The sequence below is a fragment of the Triticum urartu genome, chromosome 3, assembly GCF_003073215.2.
Source record: "Triticum urartu cultivar G1812 chromosome 3, Tu2.1, whole genome shotgun sequence".
Classification (NCBI taxonomy): domain Eukaryota; kingdom Viridiplantae; phylum Streptophyta; class Magnoliopsida; order Poales; family Poaceae; genus Triticum; species Triticum urartu.
In genome coordinates this window covers 542,816,943-542,841,503 of record NC_053024.1, presented here as the reverse complement: position 1 = coordinate 542,841,503, position 24,561 = coordinate 542,816,943, and the positions used below count along the sequence as shown (strand labels likewise).

At 43.4% G+C, this 24,561-nt stretch overlaps 1 protein-coding gene across 3 annotated transcripts; it reads right to left on the bottom strand.

Moving 5' to 3' along the window:
- Positions 1-81: 81 nt before the first annotated feature.
- LOC125544875 lies at positions 82-13,729 on the bottom strand. Of its 3 annotated transcripts, none has more exons than XM_048708654.1 (8): positions 13,277-13,728; positions 11,090-11,829; positions 9,221-10,377; positions 7,985-8,064; positions 7,267-7,900; positions 7,105-7,186; positions 1,690-1,737; positions 82-424 (listed from the first exon to the last, which is right to left on the bottom strand). In XM_048708654.1, the coding sequence occupies exons 1-8, from the start codon at positions 13,677-13,679 to the stop codon at positions 221-223; spliced, it is 3,348 nt and encodes a 1,115-aa protein (XP_048564611.1). In that variant the 5' UTR covers positions 13,680-13,728; the 3' UTR covers positions 82-220. The 3 variants fall into 3 exon arrangements, with proteins under 3 accessions (XP_048564611.1, XP_048564612.1, XP_048564613.1); XM_048708655.1 differs by having other exon boundaries at positions 7,985-8,046; XM_048708656.1 differs by lacking the exons at positions 82-424; positions 1,690-1,737 and adding an exon at positions 6,545-6,724 and having other exon boundaries at positions 13,277-13,729.
- Positions 13,730-24,561: the final 10,832 nt, after the last annotated feature.

Genomic DNA, 24,561 nt, shown 5'->3' with positions numbered 1-24,561 from the left:
TTGCTAAACATAGATTGTAGGACTGGAGTGCTACAACGCATGGGAAGAATGCTTATTTTCAAAAGGGCTAACATTCTAATGTAGAAAAAACAAAAGGAATCACAGTGCCATACTAATAGACGCGAGAACTGTTTACTGTGCGCAAAGCCAGCAGCGACAAGGATTATTACATACACGTTCTACAATCAAGGTTTACGATTTACATACACGACAAACTATATCAAGACACTTCAGTGGTTGTTTCCTTTGGCAGAACCACAGCGATTAGACACTCAGTCGGTTGAGGCGGAAGGCCTAGCAGTCCAAACACCTCGGATGTGGGAGGAAGAATAAATAGCAGCCTCGACCCCATGGGCTTCACAGGAGCAATCTTTATGACCCCGGCGTACTTGTTCAGCTTCAGATAGGAGATGAAATCCCGGAACTGCGAGATGCAAAAGGTAATTATGCTTAGACAACTACTTTATCATGAAGTTTCAAAAGAAGCAATCTCTGACTATTACATTCTGAAAGTTGAATTCACAAGTTTTGAACTTGTAAATCCACTAAAGCACACACATGATCTGCAAATTCATAAGTTTTCAACTTGTAAAGCCACTCAAGCCCTTAGATGACATCTCAGAATTCTTAGGTGATGAGCTGCAATTAATACGACAATATGCTGCTGTTATTCTGCATACTGCAGCTTATGCAGGCCAGCAGGTCTATATCTCTTCAACGTTCATTATTTGAAATTAACTCAACTCCAGAGAAAAGGTAAAACCTAAATCTACACGTCTGAGGGCAAAACAGAGGCAGACCAGAGTTGCTTAAAGTTCTCTTTGGTGTTTATAAACAGTAAAACTTGCACAAGATCATAACATCTATGACTCAAGATTAGAAGTCATGTAGTCGTAAATATCAAACCCCAAAATGTGTGTCAGGAAAGAAACTACACCTATTGCCTGACTGGTACCTGAACAGTATGGAATTATCATCCCTGTCTGATGATATCTACAGCTAAATGACACAATTTTGGCTTCTGGCAAGATGATAACTCTCTGGCTGCTCAACCACAGCTCCTAAAATGACAGGTATCGATCAAGTCATATACACATTTCCACCAAAGTTCCCCCTGGATAAAAGTGCCAGTATGGATCATACAGTCACTAAAGCAATATGCAAAATCCAGCATAACAGACTGATAGCTACCCCCATTTAGTGCAATCAAATAAGTCTTGAGCCTGTCGTGTTAATACATATACTTTTAAACAGCTGTGTTATCCAAAACTGCCTCGAACAAGAGGGTAAATTCCAGGTGGTACATGAATACTTCCAGGTCATTTGCGAGAGTAAATACAGCAGCAAAAGTAGACAGGATACATTTCATCAAACCAATCTCTCTAGTCTAAATTCAATTTCCGCCTCAAGTAACTATCATGTCAGTTCATCTCACCCTGGGAGACCACACTAAAAATTCTAGGTATTCCTATCTCTTTTATACTTGGGGGAATTCACAAGTATTTAGTTTTCATAATAAATCAATTACAGAAAGTGACAATAATTCCATCTGCTGTCTGTTTAGGTAATTATATTTTTTAATAGGTTATTATGTTCAGTACATGATTGACGTAGACGCATATATACGATAAGTAAAATGGTTTGAAAAGTAAAGGGATTGGATCACATAGCAGTTGATTTTGATCATACCCCTTTCTGATCACCATTCGAACAAGGCAACAACCGACAGACTTCTTTCTGCAAAATGAAAAATAGAAGTTAATATTCTTTTATGCAAATTGAAGAGTAAAAGGTGATCATCTTTTCTCTCTGCAACACACTATTTGAGCTCCTTAGCATCCTTAAAACATCTATATTTAGTCAGAGAAACCATACAAGAGTTAAATGCCAGTATGGGTATGGGTTGAAGGCGATACAGCCATAAAGTATTGTTTACAAAATACATGTTGACTGCAGCCACAGCACTTAAGCAATTAAGATATGGCGTAAAAAATATGTCGCCAGCCATATCACCTTTAGACATCAAAACATAACCAGCACACTCTCTACAACTTGACTAGCACTATTGCCTACGATCAGCTGTCAACCTTCTGCTCAAAGCCTAATCACCTTGTTTTTAGTAGCAATAGCATATCCATTTATCATGATTCCCCACTTTAATCACCACCACTGTGAACTGAGTGAGACATCAAAATATGCTATTTGTGGCTTCAAGTGTCACTGGTGAATGGCAATCACGCATCATTGACTGAATCAGCTATGAACTAAACTTGCAAGATATGGAACGTACTGACAACTATAACATTGCATTGATCCAAAGATATCAAAATCCTTGCAAACATCACAACTATTGGTCGCACGGCCCTCGTCAAGTCAGTTATCTCCTCCCAACCGGTGTACTCCATCACGCCTCTCATCGTGCCACCAAGCACACTTGATAACCTAAACAAGATTGAAAGAGCTTTTCTTTGGTCCGGTATGGACAAGATGACGGGCGCCAAATGCAAGGTCAATTGGGAAACGGTTTTTAGACCGAAGGTGTATGGTGGCCTAGGGGTGCTTAATACCGACAAGTTTGCACGTGCTTTGCGGCTAAGATGGCTTTGTATGAGTGGAAGGAACCGCGCAAATTATGGGTAGGATTTGGCAACCCTTGCACGGAGGATGATCTCAATTTCTTCTATGCCTCGGCTACCATCACCGTGGGGGACGACGCCAAAACAAGATTGAAAGAGCTTTTCTTTGGTCCGGTACAGACAAGACGACGGGCGCCAAATGCAAGGTCAGTTGGGAAACGGTTTGTACACCAAAGGAGTATGGTGTCCTAGGGTGCTTAATACCGACAAGTTTGCACGTGCTTTACGGCTAAGATGGCTTGGGTATGAGTGGAAGGAACCCCGCAAATTATGGGTAGGATTTGGCAACCCTTGCACGGAGGATGATCTCAACTTCTTCTATGCCTCGGCTACCATCACCATGGGGGACGACGCCAAAACACCGTTTTGGGACTTCCCTTGGCTTCTTGGGCACAAGCCCAAGGATATTGCACCACTAAATTTTTAGGCCTTGAGGAGAAAGAACTAGAAGGTTAGGGAGGCTCTCAAGGGGAATGCATGGATCTTCAAAATCAACTACAACACCGTCGTCTCCGGTGAACACATTCGGACATTTTCACTCTTTGGATGCTTGTAAATGGTTTCCATCTTGATGAGCACCTCGAGGATGATATTGTTTGGAAGCACTCGAATGACGGGATCTACACGGCAGCCACCGTGTATAAGGCCCAATTCCTTGGATTAACTCTTCCCCCATGGACCGCATGGTTTGGAAAGTTTGGGCTCCCCCCAAGGTCAATTTTTTTGCATGGTTGGCTCTTCAAGATAGGATTTGGACTGCCGATCGCCTGGAGAGACGGGGTTGGGCAAATTGTGGCCTTTGCCCTCTCTGCAGAAGGGGCAACAAACGGGTGCACACCTCTTCTTTAAGTGCCGCTACACGCTTAGGCTTTGGAGGTCAATAATCGCCTAGCTTGGCCTTGCACACATGGACACCGCCGATTGGCACCTTGCCGATTCCGTCCACAAATGGGGGACAAGAGAACCGGCAACCATGTCACCAACCGGAGCACTATGACCTCACTCACCATGCTTGTTACTTGGACCATTTGGAATGAGAGAAATGCTAGGGTGTTCCCGTCACAAGTGCGCGCCACCGCCTATCCTTCTTAACATCATCTTGGAGGAGGCAAAGCTTTGGATTACCGCGGGAGCTAAAAGACTAAGGCTTATAATTTTGCGTGAGTAATTGTCATGCCGTGTATGTGGGTGATTTGTAAAACTCTAAACTCTATTCCCTCCTTATTTAATAGATGAAGGAAATCTTTTGCCTCCATTTCGGAAAAAAATCCTTGTATTCAAGCATAAAGTCTTGTAGCCCAACGCGCATTGTAGATGATCCGGTGGTCTCTTTCAGTGCATCAAGTAAAGACATATATGCACGCTAGAGTTTGTAGGAGTTGCATTGTCGGCAGTGCCTCCTGTTGCACCACAACAGACAGTCTAGCGCACATGTAAGACTCATAGCACAGAAGAGATCAAGGTGCACCGGCTCTGTGGTCCTCATAGTTTTACAGTATAAACACATAACCTTTCCTTTTAGCTCCTGGATATTCTCATTCCTTTTCTGCTTGGCCTGTTCCTTGTATGCAAGCAACTTAACCTTTCCAATTTTGTCTCCTGGATGGATAGTTGGATACAAACCTGAAAGTAAACATGCCAAACTTTTCATGGCCTAATTCAACAGGATATGCAAGCATGCTTGATATGCATAACTTGCTGGACTCCTTTCCTTAAAGGACAGTAGATGGCAAACTCAGACAAAAATTTGCAATTGTGTGAGCCCTGAATCTCTCCCGCAGAATTGGGCATCTCTCAAGTTTTGGACCCTGTCCATTTATAGGCCTCTCTTCCAAGGGAACATAATCAAAGCTCAATCCAAGTTCCCTTGTTTTGTTCAAAAAATCAGACCAGTCCGGTTGTCTGACCGGAAATAATGGGAACCAGCGACCTGTCTGGTTTCATAGGACTAAAAGAATGTTTTAGAAGAAAATACGAAAAAAAATATTAAAATGAGTTGTTTCATGTGGGGATCGAACACCATGGTGGCTTCGTTTTGTGATATATTGGTGGGCTACGCCATTTATTATGTGTATCCATGGGATCTGAGGTCCTATTTTCTCATGTAAGCTTAAATATTAATTAAATATGACTGTTTTTTGCCGCCATTGAACCGGACGAACCAGTGAACCAGTCGCTCGACCGGTTCACTAACCATCTGGATTTTGAAACTATGGTTTTGGTGCATGAAATTATCTTCCCAATTTGACCTCGTGCTCTTTCCTATTCTGTCTTAGCTGTCAAATGCACCGAATAAAACCCATACTTCCTTTAATGGTTTTGGTTTTCTTCCTTAAAAGTTGCTCGAGTCCTCGACTATCTCCTGGATTGATTAAGAATCTATGTGCACCTGGGTGTGATTGATTCTTGCAGCCTGCCACACATGAATCTTGCTCCAATTCTTCTTGTCAACATTGCTTTCTTTCCTTCCTCAGCAACTCGCCCTCCTTGCTAGCTTCCTTCCTGACCTGCACCACACGACGCCTGCACATCCCCATTGCTTGCAATCACGTGCTTCAGCTGCTACCACAACTTGATGCTTCGCCTTCACTACTGAAACGGGTCCCTCCGCTGTGTGGCTGCACTGGCTTTGCATCTTGTTGGTCCTCCTTTCTTGGCTGTGTCTGTTGCACCTCTGCTGCTTCTTGCGATGACTCTGCTGCTGCTTCTTGCGACCGTGCCGCTGCCACCGCTGCATCATGTTTTGTCACCACCATTGACTCTGCAATGTCTAATGCCAGATGATATAGGGAATGACTCGGTACCAGGATATTGCAATCCTGTAAATTCGTGAAAGCTCATGCTGCATCATGGTCTAAACCATATATTCAACGAAGACCACGATCCATGCCCTTGCTAGAAAATTTCTGATCGCCTCCACTACTCCATAAGGATCAAAGACCTGATGAAGCACACTGTCAGCGGTAAGGTAGAGACATGAAGGATCCTTCACGATATCGTCTTGGCAGCAAAAACCATGGTGGTCTGGTCGGCTATGATACCAAATGTTGTGAACCTAGATCCACAACAGGATAACTACTGTGCTGAATACCAGGCGACGTGGCTGCAAGGGATTGGGTAGACATAGGTTGAGACTAGAGAATAACGGGAAGATCAGATTGATTGCTCTTGCTTGATTGCAAAGCAGATACACTCCATCCTTATATATTATAATGGATGCTCGGGTCTCTGACCTCTCCTAGTATGATTGGACTTATTAGCTCTTTCCTAATGCAATTGGACGCTTTCATAATGCTACGCTTTCCCAATGACTTTCATTCTTCTCTCACATGGACTCCTCCCATGCTGCTGCCCCTGCCTTGATACAGTGGACCCATGTTTTTCAGACAATCGGTGGAATGATCAGTTTCTGACAGAGACCGACATGCACGGGGCCTACATCTGTTGGGGCAATAAACGCCTGCCACCTCCTACCTTTGTATCCAGAAGTGGCGCTGTTGTCGAGGACAAGGATAGCAAGAAATTTAAAGAACTGTCGAACTCAACTTCCTAAATGTTATACAAGATATTTTTCACAATTCGTCAACTTCCAGAGGTCTGGATTCAAAACTTTCAACATTGAATCAAACGAATGAACACGTATTCTCAATTAGATGAGAACCAACTTTCATTCGGATGAGCCAACTTTCAGTTCATTACATGCCAACTTTGTAATCAAAACAATTCAGGCTTTCAAAATCTACAAAATCAACTTTCAGCCCAAACAACTGGAGCTTTAACATTATAGAACTTTGCCATGAATAAAACAAAACTGGCATACAAAAATACTAAGAAACAGACATTCCCACCTTATACGGAGCCGAAAGCAAGAAAAGAAAGACAGCGATGAAGACAAGTGAGGCACCTACAGCAGCGGAGTGTGGGGCCAGAGGAGGTGGAAGCCAGCAGCGCTGAGGAGGTGCCCGACGGCAACGCAAGATCCTCGCTAAACCTAGAGTATCGGCAGACGTTGAGGGACATAGCACCGCCACCAAAGGAGTCAAACTCCGGCAGTCCGCAAGCTCTTGGATTTACAAAATAGTAGAAAACTGAAGAACAAGGAAGAAAAGAGGAGGTTGGGAAACAAAAGGGAGAAACTGACCAAGGAATAGAAGAAATGAGAAAAGGTGGGCCTTCACGGTATAAAGAACAAGTCATTTGTTGGGAACATCGCCCATCAAATAGTGCTTTCGTATCTTCCAGGTAACAGACCCAAACAAAGAATGTTCTATGGCGCAGTGTCACAGTTTATATGTAAGTTTGCAGATTAAAAGCATATTTAGTGAAAACATGGCAATTAGTCAGAAAAAATGATGTGTTATGTACAAGAAAATGACACCCTTTATCACTGCGACAACTTAAGAATCTTAAAAATTTAAAGTACAAGTAGGTTAGATATATTTCTGAGTACATGACCTCAGAATCTTACTTTATTAGGTGGAGCATTGGAGATGATTGTCTTTGCGTGCTGGAAAGCTGTGCGCTTTAGAACATCTAATCTTGAGGGCCATCTGAAATGTGCAAACAAGGTTAACATATAATGTAACAAATTAGCAATGCGCAAATAAGAGTAAATTTATGTGAGCCTTACTCTGCTGGTTCAGAAACAGTACTTTCATATCTACAGGCATCCAACTCTATTCTACTTGCATAGATTGTGCAGTAGTGTATGCCACTTTTTGTAAGAGAACCCTGCCATTGAGGATGAGGGGATGGCTTCTGTGAATTACAAGGATCAGTTGAAGGTTGTGCCGGAGGAGAACTTGGGGGCGGTGGAACAGAAGGTGGCTCGGAAACAGGTAATGGTGGTGGAGATAGTGGTGGAGGTGGCATATCTAGAGGTGTAAATGGTGAGGGAGCTACATTTGGTATAGGTGGTGGCATTTTCTCTGAATGCTGTGCTGAGCTTCCAGGAAGCTGTGTAAGAGGGGTGACACAAGACGGTATGAAAGGAGGAGGAGCAGATGGAATACGGAAGCTACTTCCGGGCATCATGCGAGGAGAAACACGGCCGAAGGGTGGATTTGGTGTAGTATTTTCCCATGGACTGCCCGGACCAGGATATACAGGACGAACAAAAGAAGTTTGGATAGGAGGTGGTGGTGGTGGCATTACAGAAGAACGATGTGCGGAAACAGGTGGGCAGGGAGGCATTCCTTGTGGAGCCCTGTTTGACTCTAGATCCTTGTACTGCCATAATTGTTGTGTATTGGGAGGTGGTGGACCTGCACACCAAGCAACGGATTGTTACATTGGAACTATATTATGCACAAGCTTGCAAAGTTTCTGTTTCGTTAAACAATACTGACCATATATTGGCCGATCCCCTTGTACTGTGTAACCTGTATGATAAGCTGAAACCCTTGGATTCCTGCATATGTTCCCATCACTGAAATAAGTATAATTGTCATGCAACATGGCAAACTTTCCCTTGTGGTGTGTAAACATCATAAATAATATACATAAATTGGTATTGGTAAGCAAGAAAATTATGTCTGCATGTTATATAAATTAAATAAGAGGGCACCGTGTTCTGATGCTTTCGAGGCACCATATATTTCTGATTTATTTAACATAAGAGGAAGGCATGGTAATGAGTGTTCAAGTATGTGTTTAAGTAAATCCTAGATGCAACTTCCGTGATCGCAATTGCAAGCTGGTATTAAGAATCATGAGTTGTGAATTATAATTTCCACTACTCATGTTTGTTTGTTTGTTGTTTCCATATGCACTGCATGATTGCAGTATGCCAATATCAGCTATAACCTATATGTATGTAGCATATTTTGAACATGTAACCAGATCCAATGATACAATACCCCAAGAGGCACAAGCATGTACTAGTGGTGGTAACACTTCAGAGTACCCCGCTACTCTCCTCATAGGGTACTTATCAAAAGCTCAATTTTGTACTGGATCGGGAGCAGAGTGAATCTGATGTACTCTGTACTTAAGGACTGACAAATAAATAAATAGTGCATATGAAAAAACATAAGGCAGCAACAATATATGTGTAGTGCTAACAATAACATATGCCAACCGTAGTGCCACAAAACACACCAATTTCCCATGTAACAATCACATTGACAAAAAAGAGGTAAAATCAAGAAGTATCTTCCATGGTATATTTAAATTCAAATGTTGCATCTTCATAAAATTCTAGTTAGACGACCAGAAATAGCATGCTAAAAATAGGCAGACAAAACATGCCCAGTTGCATATCTAAAGTTGACATGTTTATAAATATCATGGGATGGATGGTCCCACAATCACATTAATCTGACTGAGAAGTCGTCCAAAGAAGAGACATGGTCATAAAGCATGTTTTGGGATCTATGTTCTAATCAAATTAACCACCAGTGACTTCTATGCTTTGGTTTAGCTTGTCGATAACCGCCCATGTGCGGGACATTATCTTACCTATTATGTTTCTGTTATGGTCTCGTAGTATGGTAGTTTATCTATTTAGAAAGTCTATGTGAACACCAAATAACAACAGGTCCAACCAAGAAACCATCCATGTAAGAACTAGAGAAAAGGTTAACCTGATCTCATGGTGACTGCTGCTGTCCGGAAGGTTCTGGGCTGGCATTCGAATAACAGGTGAAAATGTTTTGTCGTGAACAGCTCCTACGCTGCATGTCCTAGATTCAACACTAATCAACTTCAAGCCAAACCTTGCACCATGCATCTGCGACTTTGCACAGGCAGCAGCACTGTGTGATTCATAATCTATCAAGCAGCTCCCATCAATCCGATTAAACTGCCACCTACTGACCTCACCAAATCGTGAGAAAGCATTGATAAATTCCATCTCAGGGATTGACTTGTCCATGTTATGTACCAAAAGTTGATGAACAGATGTATTCTTATCCTGGGAACAAACATCTGAATGAGCTTGGCGCCTAATATGGGCTTTTGCAACAGCTGCATCAACTGATGTCTCAAATTCAAGAATGAAAGCATTTTCGCCGGAGATATCGATACAGCCACATGGCCTCTTCAGGCCTGCTGACTTCAATTCATCGAACACCTCATCTTTTTCTTTCTGATTCTTGACCTTACCAACATAAATATGGCAGCTTTCACCAACAGCTATACCACCAACAAATCCCTTGCTACCTATAAGTCTATCTAAATACCTTATTTGAAGATCACCACCCCAAATAGAGGAGCCCCGCATATATCCACATGCCCGAACAGCGTGCACTATGTTTCCATATTCAATCAAGGCAAATTCTTTGGAAGGATAAAATAAAAAGTTCGTTAATGGGCCAAACTCCTCGAATTTAGATCGAACTAGTGCCTCTGCAGCACTATTTCCCAGTGAACCAACCCAAAGTTCCTTTGAGACTGAAATTACATCGCTCGAGACAGAAGCAACATAAAGATCAGGTCTTGCACTCTTGCGGCCACCAGTTTTCGCATCTGCTTGCTTCTCAGTTTTCACATCATCTGTCTGCACAGACTTTAATACATGGGTATCAATATTGACAGTTTTTTCTCCTGCACTTTTGTCGGGCTTCTCCAGCACTGATGGTTCACAGTCCATGGAACTTTTATCCTCATCGAGTTCTGATAAAGAGCCCAAAACTTTTAAACAAGATGATACCTCTGAAAGCACAGTAGATCCACAGGAATCGCATAATTTTTTGTACCTCCGCAGTATCCAACCTCTCAAAGATGGATGTCTAGATATTGCCTGCGTGAATTAAAAAAAAAGGTCACTGCAACGTGAAGCAAAGCTAGAGGACAGGATTTTACCACATAATTAAGTGGAAGATTGCAACGAAGACCCAAGAGATCACCAACTCATTATCTACTCCTAAGTGCCCGTGCACTTTTTCCTCCCCTCATATTTTCTTTTTTTTATTACAAAAAAGAAACCGTTCCATTAATACTTGTTCACAAGAGAATAGTGACTGTTGGAAGGGCAAAATCAGTTCATCCCTATCCACACAGAAACATGAACTAACCAAGGGTCTATGTCAACACCCAACCATAAAAAAAAGGGCAGGAAGTAACATAGGTACTCACACGGCCATTAGGAAATTGCGAGTTGCCGAGTCATAATTTTATAGTAACACTAGCTTAAGTCAACATAAATAATCAATCTCTAAAAGGCATGCATAGTATATCCTTTTCCCATAGCAAATCTGGCTAGTAAATTTCTGACTTAACCTTAAATGTCTGCAGACCATCATTATAAACAGGAAATGAAAAAACAGTGCTTGATTCAACTATCCATAACCAAACCAATGTAAAAGCCGAAGTAGATGGGTAACCAAATTAATCAGTTTCAAAATGTTCTCTGGAGTTACCATGGTACGCTACAACCCATTATTGTTTCTATTGTGCAAAATTCAAATGTACCAAGAAGGTGAAAATGCTTCATCAGACAAAAATGTACATACCATTGTGATGTAACACTCATTTGATTCTACCATAGACCTTCCTGAAACGCCAGACGCATCAGAAGAAGGCTTTGAATCAACAATCTCTTTGGTGCCAGACAGATCTATTTCCATCTCAGTACAGTGCGAGGCCACATCAGCCTTATTGTCCAGAGCAAGATCTGAGATATCATTGCTCACATTACAGGTCAGCTGATTTAAAAAGTACAGTCCTCTTATACGGTCAGTTTCTGCAGAAGCAATCAACGCAAAACACGCTTCTAGTAGATTCTCTGGGGATAAAAGAAATATGCATAGCAAGGATTGTGCCCTCAGTTCAAACAAACAATCATGTGCCAGTTGGCTGTCATCCCCTGACTCCTGCTTTAAAATGTCTAATAACTCCATGGGGTCCTGAAGCTTTGAAAGTCTTCTGGAGCCTATATGATGGATATCCTTCCCATCAAATGTTGAAATGAAGAAAGTGAGGACAGTCATATAGACTGCGGAACAGATTCCTGTGATAACAGATGACTTGGGAGCTTCAAGAGATGCTGTGGAGCATATGTCAACTAAGCCAACAATACAAGCCCTAGCAGTCCGATATGCCACGCCATCTGCATCCTCCCCTCTTGTTACAATGGCCAAGTTCCAATTGTACATCTTGATGGAGACTTTAGCTGCTGCCTCAAGTGCAGTAGGACAATACGAGGCATATTGAGGAATCAGCTTAGCTAAGATACGTTGTACACTTGTGCAACCTGTATGGATAGACGAGGAAAAGAATGAAAACAGTTTCTGAACATGGTAGGAGATAAGCGCTTTCACTATAAAGATTTCAGTCTTGTAACCAAGTACATATGCACTCTAAAATAAATTTTAATAATGTGAGAATACAGAGAGAGAGCTTGACAAAGGTTTGGCCTAAATAAAAAAGTAGAGCAACTTGGAAACAAGGTTAATACGATGCATATCTGCCCGTCCAAGCTCTCAGGGTGCCATAGATAAAACTGGTTACAAAAGAGTACTTAAACATGACGCTACCAAAAGAAAATTTGGGCATCTGCAATTAGGCTAGGAAATATTACTATTATGTTCTCCAGTCCCAAAGATATTACAGGTCCTGCTGGTTTCATTCTGGTTAATGGAACCCGCGGGGGGGGGGGGGGGGGGGGGGGGGGGGGGGGGGGGGGGGGGGGGGGGGGGGGCTATATGCCTTCCTGATCAGCTAAAAAAGATAATGCAGCATTTCCCCCTAAATATTGCTCCTTTTGATCTTCGGATTGGCTTGCCTAACCCTGGCAAGTCGAGGGCAAAACTCTGTACCCTGCCTCAGGGGTGACTTGGCAACACCATGACACACAGAATAATTAAAATAGAAACTTCAATGGGATTACTCCAACTTTCCATTAAAGATGGATCCACTCTTGCTTCCAACATTAGTTAAGAATGACGCAGAAATTTAAGTTGCGTATTTGCTAGATTTTCATAAATAAATTATGATTCACGACTTCACGGAGGCATATCGAACAACCAATGCATCCGAGAACCAAGACACTGATGTTGATAGTGTCAGGTGTCAGCAGCGCATCTAAAGCGCGTATCCGGCAGCGAACCCTGTATAAGATCGATGCAGTGCCAATTTCTTTTTCCTTACTTTTTTTTATCTATGCAGTGCCGATCTCACATTCTCAGCCTTGGGTATGTTTTGTTCGTGTCCAGAACGAATTCTACCAATTTAATGTTGGTCATGGCCAAAGTGGTCCTTGTTTGGATGATTGCCAAAGCTTTGGCATGTCCATGGCACCTTACCAATCTAGTTTAAAAAATTATCAGCATTTGTCAAATCACGGCCAAGGAAAACCATGACATTTCGCTATGCAAGTGTTTGGTAGGGTAGGCATGGGCTCAAACCAAACACAGCTAACCATAAAACGCTTGTTGATCTACCAAAGCGTACTAGAGTGTTGAGCTACATAAGGACAGGTTAACCAAGTGATGTTTAGAAAATCATTTTCCCATGGAATGAAGGGCTCACGATACTACCATCCGCTGGGACTGATCCAATACAAAATCTAGCTTCGAATATGAAGTGGTTTCAAGCATGCCCACCTCACGATTCACTAAATCGGCTAGTTACAAGTGTAATTTCTGAAAACAGCATCTAACACGAAGGGGCCTGTAGGGTTGGAGGAGGATCTTAGGTACCTCGGGACGCGGTGATGAGGGCGAGGTAGACCTGCTCGAGCTCGGGCATGAGACGCGCGTCCTTGCGCTCCACGCAGAGGCGGATGCGGCGGTAGCACTCGAAGAGTTTGCGCAGCTCCTCCCGGTTGCTGCGCTTGCGGTGGAGCTCCTCCGGTGTCGGCGGCGGCGACTGAGGGGGAGGTGGTGGGGCGGAGGGCGCCGCCGCTGCTAGGGTTTCGGGGGGCGGCGGGGTAGGGGGGGGGGGGGGGGGGGGGGGGGGGGGGGGCGGCCGCGGAGTGCCTGAGGGGCTCGGGGTCTGGGCCTCTACGAGCTTCCGCTTCTTCGGCGGCGGCTCCGCCGACGACGCCATGATCGAGCGATGTCGCGAAGAGGTCGGCGGTTCTCCGGCCTGGCGGCCTGTCATGCGCACTCTCCCAAACACTTCTCTGAAGCAAACCGCACACAATGGAAAGTGGGAACGGAGGCTACATAACCCCCTCACTCAACTCTCGAAAAAAAAAGAAAAAAAAACTCTTTCTCGAATATGAAAAGAAATTAATCAGAAAAAAAAAAGTCTACGTAAACCCCGGGGTCTCACGAACCCTAAAAAATCAAACTAACGTCACGTTCGGCAGCTCTCCACTCCGCAGCTCCGCGCCAGAGCGGAGCGGGCCACGGGCTATTTTTCTCGGAGTGGTCGAAGGATCGCTCCGTGCGCTCCACGGAGCTGGATGACTGCCGAACAGGGCTTAAATCAAATATTTCACACGCCGAGAGACCTTGATGAATATTATTACTAACTAGTAAAACACCCGTGCGTCTTAATTGGTATCCCTCGTCTTGATGAGGTTTTTATCGTCTATCTTCACCACGGGTTGTCACAAGCATAGGTTCTTTATATGCTTATTAGTAAGCTTGTGAACCCATTTGCTAGTTGTGTGTGGGAATGATATGCCTTGCATCATGTGCCTCATTCTTTTAAGACTTTATTGATGCTTAATGCTCATCCGTACATTAGTCTTCTCAAGTGCATTACCTTGACTCACACACATCATTTTAGTTGAGCCCATTCTTAAACTGCATCTTTCACTTGTTGCTCAACCATATGTTTGTTGCAAGTACTAGGCTTAGTTTCCTATATGCTCACTTGCACTTGTTGTAAGTTTCTATTGATTTTGGGAGAGCTATGATCCTATTTTGTGCACTTTGTATCCTAATACAAAAATTCTTGATGTGCACAAATCATGGAGAGCTTCTCTAGTTTCTTTAGAACACTCTCTGATCATATCATAATATCTTTATTCATGTGGCACGTAGATTCTTTGGTCTAGTTGGTTCATTTGGCTTCTTTTGATAGCTTGCTTCAATTGGTATCTTTTGATTGCTTGATTGCTTGTTTCTCTTTTTGTTATGTCTTTATGGCATATCATTCTTTTGCAATCTTGGTGCCTCAATATATTTAGTCTTCCTCCAAGTATTACCTTTGGATATGTGTATGGTATTCCACTCTCTTGTTGAGAAATACACAATTTTTGGAGGAACACCTTTTATATTGGTCTTCTTAGCTTTTCGCTCATTTTGGCAATCGATGCCAATGGGGGAGAAGTTTCAGAGAGTTTTGTGGAGAAGTCTTCAGAGTATTGTCCTTGCTTTGGTTTTGTTCCTAAGCATTTGCATCTCATACGCATGCATTATTGGTTGTTGCATTGCATGGTGATGCATAATTCCTTATATAAACTCTCTTGAAAGTGATTGTCATCAATTACCAAAATGGGGGAGATTGAAAGAATATGTGGTGCCCCCATGTTTAGTTTTGGTTATTGATGACAATCTCTATGGACTAATAGTTGCCTTGAGTTATATTTGAAGGTTTTGTCCATAGGCTTTTCTTGGAGTACATGTGTTGGTTTCAAGGAGAGTTGGTGTCGACCAAGGTGCTATTCACTGAATTATCCAAAGATTGGTCATGTAAGTGTTGTGCTTGTTGCAAGCATGTCTTGAAGAAGAAGATTGTGTGATCATTCATGTCTACCTTTAAGACATCATCCAAATGAAGAGAATTGGAAAAATTCAAGGTTGATCAAGATTAAGTCAAGAATGAATCAAGTTGATCAACACACAAAGCATACAAGATGTACTGAGGGATAAGTGATCCCATGGTATGGTAAGCCTTGTCCATTACGCTTTGTTTGCTAACCCATGGTTTTCGTGAGAGTTCTTTGTGGGGTTAGGTTGCGATGTGCAAGTTCAAGTGGAGCATCACGAAGAGATCAAATGCTTGAAGCTTGTCATCCATTATTGTAACAATGGATTTATGAAGATGTGCCGAAGAGTGGCTCACCCATACTGGAGTATGGGGAGCAATCAACTAGTCTTCATTGAGTCAACACAATCAAGAAAGGTGGTCCAACTTGAGGAAGTCAAGATCGTCATCATTTAGCTCAAGTGGACTATGTGCAAGACAAAGGTTTGCCCTTGATAAGTTTTCTATTTTACCGATCTCATAGTGGTGGTTGGGAGATCGGGTTATAGGACCGATTGTCGTACTATCAAGGGGGGCTCTCGGTGAGTAGCCTGATCGTATCGTTCGTTGATAGCTCAAACCATTGCATCCTTGCATCATCTTTCTTGGTTCTTGTTTGGTTCTCTTTGTGAGTCTTAGAGCTTATGGTCATCCTGATGACAAGTTTGAGTTCATCGAAAACGGAGTTCACATACTTCTTCTATGATATTTTCGATGTTGGAGGTTTTGCCGGTTCTTCTCGGTTGGAGGTTTCACTCCTCTATTTGTTAGGCATACCTCCCCTGACTTTTCTTACTATAACTAGTCGTTGTTTTGATGCCACTCGTCGTCTTGTATCCAACAAGTTTGAGTTTACTCTATTCGGAGCTCTTACGAAGAAGTTATGGCAGCTCTAGTTTTCTCCCTGCGGTAGTACCGCGGTGGGCAGCGGTAGTACCGCTTGTAGCGTCAAGCGGTAGTACCGCTCCAGTACCGCTCTACTACCGCCTCGTTTTTGGGTCATGCTCTTTTCGTGTCGGGTTTAGCAGTAGTTGCACGGCAGTAAGGCATGGTAGTTCCGCCTACCGCCTATAAGCGGTAGTACCGCTTCGGTCGAGCGGTAGTATCGCTACTGCATTACTGCCGCCATATTCTGCTTTGCCCTGCCTCTTTTGGTCCCGTGTTCTGCCCAAGCTTCATATTTTGTTGCTCCTTTTCCCTGCTTCTTCCGCCCGAGCGGTAGTACCGCTCGTGTGCGGGCTGAGCACATAACGGTTGGATTTTTTCCCTCCTTTAAAAGGGGGTCTTCTTCCCCAATGATCCTTGTCCTTTGAGCTCGTGTTCTTCCCCATTGTTGACCTTCTTCGAGCTTGCTTACTCCCAATCCCTCCATGGATTCTTACTAGTTTTTTAGGGAAAAGAGAGAGGAGATCTAGATCCACATTTCCACCAATCACTTTCTCCTCTATGTGAGGGGAACCCCTTAGATCTAGATCTTGGAGTTCTTGGTGTTCTCTTTCCTGTTCTTCCTCTCATTTTCCTCCCTAGCATTAGCTGCTTCGGTGGGATTTGAGAGAGAAGGACTTGGGCACTCCGTGTGCCCTTGCCATTGCATTTGGTGCATCGGTTTGAGTTCTTCACGGTGATACGTGGAAGTTACAAGTTGAGAAGCTTATTACTCTTAGGTGCTTGGTACCCTTGAGCTTGTTCCTCTTGGGTGCTTGGGCGCCCTAGACGGTTGGTGGTGTTCGGAGCTCAATCATTGTGGTGTAAAGCTCCGAGCAAGCGTCGGGGTCTCCAATTAGGTTGTGGAGATCACCCCGAGCAATTTGACGGGTTCCGGTGACCGCCCCCAAGGGTTGCCAAAGTGTACAGATTCGGTGACCGCCCCCAAAGGTTGCCATTTGTACGGGTTCGGTGACCGCCCCCAAGGGTCCCTTAGTGGAATCACGGCATCTTACATTGTGCGAGGGCGTAAGGAGATTACGGTGGCCCTAGTGGCTTCTTGGGGAGCATTGTGCCTCCACACCGCTCCAAACGGAGATTAGCATCCGCAAGGGTGTGAACTTCGGGATACATCATCGTCTCCACGTGCCTCGGTTATCTCTTACCCGAGCTCTTTACTTATGCACTTTACTTTGTGATAGTCAAATTGTTTCTTGTCATATATCTTGCTATCACCTAGTAGTTTATCTTGCTTAGCATAAGTTGTTGGTGCACATAGGTGAGCCTAGTTGTTGCAGGTTTTGTGCTTGACAAATTAACCGCTAGGTTTATTTCGCATTTGTTCTAGCCTAAACCATAATTATTTTAAAACGCCTATTCACCCCCCTCTAGGTGACATCCACGATCTTTCAATATATTCCAACTCCGAGAGGCTTGCACCAGTCCATAAATGGATCGCTGGAGCTTGCACACTTTGTTAGCACCTTTTGGATCGACAAAACCTTCTGGTTGCATCATATACAACTCTTCTTTAAGATATCCATTAAGGAATGCAGTTTTGACATCCATTTGCCAAATTTCATAATCATAAAATGCGGCAATTGCTAACATGATTCGGACGGACTTAAGCATCGCTACGGGTGAGAATGTCTCATCATAGTCAACTCCTTGAACTTGTCGAAAACCTTTTGCAACAAGTCAAGCTTTGTAGACAGTAACATTACCGTCAGCGTCAGTCTTCTTCTTGAAGATCCATTTATTCTCTATGGCATGCCGATCATCGGGCGAGTCAACCAAAGTCCATACTTTGTTCTTACATGGATCCCATCTCAGATTTCATGGCCTCAAGCCATTTTGTGGAATCTGGGCTCATCATCACTTCCTCATAGTTCGTAGGTTCGTCATGGTCAAGTAACATGACCTCCAGAACAGGATTATCGTACCACTCTGGTGCGGATTTTACTCTGGTTGACCTACGAGGTTCGGTAGTAACTTGATCAGAAGTTTCATGAACATCATCATTAGCTTCCTCACTTACTGGTGTAGGAATCACTGGAACTGATTTATGTGATGAACTACTTTCGAATAAGGGAGTAGGTACAATTACCTCGTCAAGTTCTACTTTCCTCTCACTCACTTCTTTCGAGAGAAACTCCTTCCCTAGAAAGGATCAATTCTTAGCAACGAATATCTTGCCTCTGGATCTGTGATAGAAGGTGTACCCAACAGTCTCCTTTGGGTATCCTATGAAGACACATTTCTCCGATTTGGGTTCGAGCCTATCAGGTTGAAGCTTTTTTCACATAAGCATCGCAATCCCAAACTTTAAGAAACGACAACTTGGGTTTCTTGCCAAACCAAAGTTCATAAGGCGTCATCTCAACAGATTTCGATGGTGCCCTATTTAACGTGAATGCAGTTGTCTCCAAAGCATAACCCCAAAATGATAGCGGTAAATTAGTGAGAGACATCATAGATTGCACCATATCTAATAAAGTGCGGTTACGACGTTCGGACACACCATTACGCTATGGTGTTCCAGGTGACGTGAGTTGCGAAACTATTCCGCATTGTTTCAAATGAAGACCAAACTCATAACTCAAATATTCACCTCCACGATCAGATCATAGAAACTTAATTTTCTTGTTACAATTATTTTTCACTTCACTCTGAAATTCTTTGAACTTTTCAAATGTTTCAGACTTATGTTTCATCAAGTAGATATACCCATATCTGCTCAAATCATTTGTGAATGTAAGAAAATAACGATACCCGCCGCGAGCATCAACACTCATCAGATCGCATACATAAGTATGTATTATTTCCAACAAGTCTGTTGCTCGCTCCATTGTTTCGGAGAACGGAGTTTTAGTCATGTTGCCCATGAGGCATGGTTCGCAAGCATCAAGTGATTCGAAAAGCCCATCAGCATGGAGTTTCTTCATGCGCTTTACACCAATATGACCTAAATGGCAGTGCCACAAATAAGTTGCACTATCATTATTAAACTTATATCTTTTGGCTTCAATACTATGAACATGTATCACTACTATCAAGATTTAGTAAAAACAGACCACTCATCAAGGGTGCATGATCATAAAAGATATTATTCATATAAATAGAACAACCATTATTCTCTGATTTGAATGAATATCCGTCTCGCATTAAACAAGATCCAGACATAATGTTCATGCTCAAGCTGGCACCAAATAACAATTATTTAGGTCTAAAACTAATCCCGAAGGTAGATGTAGAGTTAGCGTGCCGACGGCGATCACATCGACATTGGAACCATTTTCCACGTGCATCGTCACCTCGTCCTTAGTCAATCTTAGCTTAATCTATAACCCCCATTTCGAGTTGCAAATATTAGCAACAGAACCAGTATCAAATACCCAGGCGCTACTGCGAGCATTAGTAAGGTACACATCACTAACATTTATATCAAATATACCTTTCACTTTGCCATCCTCCTTCTCCGCCAAATACTTGGGACAGTTCCGCTTCCAGTGACCAGTCCCTTTGCAGTAGAAGCACTCAGTCTCAAGCTTAGGTCCAGACTTGGGCTTCTTCACTTGAGCAGCAACTTGCTTGTCGTTCTTCTTGAAGTTCCCCTTCTTCCCCTTACCCTTTTCTTGAAATTGGTGGTATTGTTGACCATCAACACTTGATGCTCCTTCTTGTTTTCTACCTCTGCAGCCTTTAGCATTGCGAAGAGCTCGGGAATCGTATTATCCATCCCTTGCATATTATAGTTCATCACGAAGATCTTGTAGCTTGGTGGCAGTGATTGAAGAACTCTGTCAATGACACTATCATCAGGAAGATTAACTCCCAGCTGAGTCAAGTGGTTGTGGTACCCAGACATTCTGAGTATATGTTCACTGACAGAACTATTCTCCTCCATTTTGCAGCTGTAGAACTTATTGGAGACTTCATATCTCTCAATTTGGGCACTTGATTGAAATATTAACTTCAACTCCTGGAACATCTCATATGCTCCATGACATTCAAAACGTCATTGAAGTCCCGGTTCTAAGCCGTAAAGCATGGCACACTGAACTATCGAGTAGTCATCAGCTTTGCTCTGCTAGACGTTCATAACATCTGGTGTTGCTCCTGCATCGGGTTTGTCACCTAGCGGTGCTTCCAGGACGTAATTCTTCTGTGCAGCAATGAGGATAATCCTCAAGTTACGGACCCAGTCTATGTAATTGCTACCATCATATCTCAACTTAGCTTTCTCTAGGAACGCATTAAAATTCAACGGAACAACAACTCGGGCCATCTATCTACAACAACATAGACATGCAAAATACTATCAGGTACTAAGTTCATGATAAATTAAAGTTCAATTAATCAAATTACTTAAGAACTCCCACTTAGATAGACATCCCTCTAATCATCTAAGTGATCACGTGATCCATATCAACTAAACCATGTCCGATCATCACGTGAGATGGAGTAGTTTTCAATGGTGAACATCATCATGTTGATCATATCTACTATATGATTCACGCTCGACCTTTCGGTCTCAGTGTTCCGAGGCCATATCTGCATATGCTAGGCTTGTCAAGTTTAACCCGAGTATTCCGCGTGTGCAAAACTGGCTTGCACCCGTTATATGTGAACATAGAGCTTATCACACCCGATCATCACGTGGTGTCTCGGTACGATGAACTGTAACAATGGTGCATACTCAGGGAGAAAACTTATACCTTGAAATTTAGTGAGAGATCATCTTATAATGCTACCGTCGAACTAAGCAAAATAAGATGCATAAAGGATAAACATCATATGCAATCAATATAAGTGATATGATATGGCCATCATCATCTTGTGCCTTTGATCTCCATTTCCAAAGCACCATCATGATCACCATCGTCACCAGCTTGACACCCTGATCTTCATCGAAGCATCGTTGTTGTCTCGCCAACTATTGCTTCTACGACTATCACTACCGCTTAGTGATAAAGTAAAGCAATTACATGGCGATTGCATTTTTTACAATAAAGCGACAACCATATGGCTCCTGCCAGTTGCCGATAACTCTGTTACAAAACATGATCACCTCATACAATAAAATTTAGCATCATGTCTTGACCATATCACATCACAACAAGCCCTGCAAAAAAAGTTAGACGTCCTCTACTTTGTTGTTGCAAGTTTTACGTGGCTGCTACGGGCTGAGCAAGAACCGTTCTTACCTACGCATCAAAAACCACAACACGGTATGGTGATTGCTTTTTGATCTTCAGAAAGAACCATGTTCATTGAATCCGATTCAACTAAATTTGGAGAAACTGACACCCACCAGCCACCTGTGTGCGAAGCACGTCGGTAGAATTAGTCTCGCGTAAGCGTGCGCGTAATGTCGGTCTGAGCCGCTTCATCCAACAATACCACTGAATCAAGAATCAACTAGTGACGGCAAGCAATATGTATATACCCCACGCCCACAACTCCTTTGTGTTCTACTCGTGCATATAACATCTAAGCATAGACCTGGCTCGGATGCCACTGTTGGGGAACGCAGTAATTTCAAAAAAAATTCCTACGCACACGCAAAATCCATCTAGGTGATGCATAACAACGAGAGGGGAGAGTGTTGTCTACGTACCCTCGTAGACCGTAAGTGGAAGCATTATGACAACTGAAAGGATCGAGATGGACCTAGAGGGGGGGTGAATAGGTACAATTACAAATTTTAATTATTACTTAGCAATTTTCGGCAATAATGCGGAATATGAAGGTGAGCCTAACAATTGCAAGTGTAGTATTAAGTGCTAAGCAGGTAACACAAGTATGTAAGTAAGAACGCACAATATGATATAAGTAAGTACTAAGAGACAAGTAACCACAAGTAGAGAGTTAGGGTTAGGAATAACCGCAACTCCGGGAGACGAGGATGTATGCCGATGTTCACTTCCTTGGAGGGAAGCTACGTCACCGTTAGAGAGGTGGATGTTACCACGAAGGCACACCAACGCCACGAAGGCTCACCCTATTCTCCCTTTGAGACAACACCACGAAGGCGTTTCTCAACCACTAGTGGTAGACCTTGGGGTGGTCTCCAAACCCTCACAAACTTTTCCAGGGGTAATCACAAAGGTCGATTCCTCTCCGAAGGACTCCTACCGCCTAGGAGTCTCCAACCTCCAAGAGTAACAAGAACGATGGGGAAAAGCTCAAGACCTGCTCAAATCACAAATTCCTCTGGTGCAAAGAAGGAGAAGGAGTGGATCTATCACTTGATCGGACAACTTCTCTCAAAAGCTCTCAAATCCCTTGGGGGTCTAAGATTTGGTGTGGAAGAGTGTGTGAGAGAGAGTGAAATGTGTTCTAGGGTTTGTTCAAAGTGAATGGTCAACCATCTCCCGTGGAGAAGAAGGGCTATATATAGTGTGAGCTTGAATATGGCCGTTGCAGTGTAAGTGAGTGAGCAGGCCGGACATCTGGGCTAGGGGCCGGACATCCGACATGGTAAGCTGCGAGAACATAACAAAAACAGAACAAGAGAACAGAGGGGCCGGACATCCGGGGCCCAAGCCCGGACATCCGGCATAACAGGAAGGTCCGGACATCCGGCAGGTGGCCAGACATCTGGCGCGCAGCCCAGCATAAAAACGTCCCCTGGACAGCTATGCCCGGATATCCGGCAAGGAGGCCGGACATCCGGCGTGTTTTACCGAAACACAACAGCTCCTGGATAGCACAGCCCAGACATCCGGCCGAGAAGCCCAGACATCCGGGGAGCACTGGGAGCCCGGACATCCGGCGTAGAGGGTCGGACATCCGGCAGCAGCACTGCACAAAAGTGCATTCTGGAATGGCTAGGCCCGGATATCCGGCGAGAGGCCCGGACATCCGGCGTGATGCCCGGACATCCGGCAGCTCAGAAATAGAACCATGAAGATTTTATCATGAGTAAATATGGCAAGGATATTTTGTGGCAAGAGCAAGCTTTTAACTAACCCAATCGATCCCCTCTTAATAGTGCGGGATCCTATACTCAAGAAAACAAAATATGTAATCAACTTTCATGCTTCATCCTTGAGTAAAATCACTCTGTATGCTCTTGATCCACACACTTCAATGAACCGGGGGCTAACACCTGAGATTTACTTGACAACCATTGTTAGACCCCCTACATGTACATTGTCATCAACATCAAAACATAATATAAGGGCATGATTGCTCTTTCAATATCCCTCTTTTTGTTTGCTGATGACAATCACACATGTAGTATCATAGATGCAATAAATAATCTTAGCATTTGACAAACATGAGAGCAAAAGGTACAAAACATGTAGATGTTTCTATTTGCTTTTAGCTCCCCCTCATTGTGAGCATGATATGAATATGTTAGGGTACTCAATATAATACTTCGTATGATAGCATACGTAGCTCCAAGAGATATACATGTGAGAGATATGCACATATGAAACCATAATAACTCATAGACTAAAAACATTTCATAACCATAAGATAATTCATAGCCACAAGATAATAACATAGTTTCACATGATCAAGATCAAGTACCAGAGGTAGCACATTAACACAAATAGCCACATAACATAGTTTCACATGATCAAGGTAGCACATTAACACAAATAGCATGACCATACTAAGATACTACTTCTCCCCCTTTGACATCAACAAGGAAAAAAGGGGTGAAGAACCAAACGGGTTGGGTCACTCCTGGCGGATGTCATCATCATCAGCAAAGAACTCGGGGTAGTCAGGGTGAGACGGGAATCCGAAGGTGGGAGTGGATGGAGCCACAGGAATAGGATCATCCTCACTCACAGGGCTCCCACGGTCACGGAGACGCTGCTTGAGCTGATTCTTGGAGATGATGAGGCGCTTCTGAACATCATGATTTTGCTGACAGCTGAAGGTGATTGCCCTCATGATAGCAGACTGAGCCTTACCCAAGAATGATGCAAGACGACCACGAGGAGCAGTCAAGGAAGATGGAGCAGAGGAACCGGTTGGCGGATTTCCACTAGCATACCTCCTAGGCTGAGTAGGAACAGCAGGCTGGGCACCAGCCACCTTACGCATGTGAGGAGGAGGCGTCCAAATAGAGTGCACAACAGTTTTAACCACCTCAAAGGGAGCAGTGTGATCAATCAGTGCCTGAATAAATGGAGCATGAGGAAACTGGCGCGACTGAATGAAGCTGCACAACCGAATCTCATGCCAAATGAAATGGGCTGTGTCCAACGACAGAGAGGGTTCGTCAAGCATGCGAACCATCAAGTCAATACAGTAGTTGCGAGCCCTTGATCGATCTCCCTTCTTAGGATAGAGGGTGCGAAGAACACACTGATAAAGGATGAAGTAAGGAGCACGG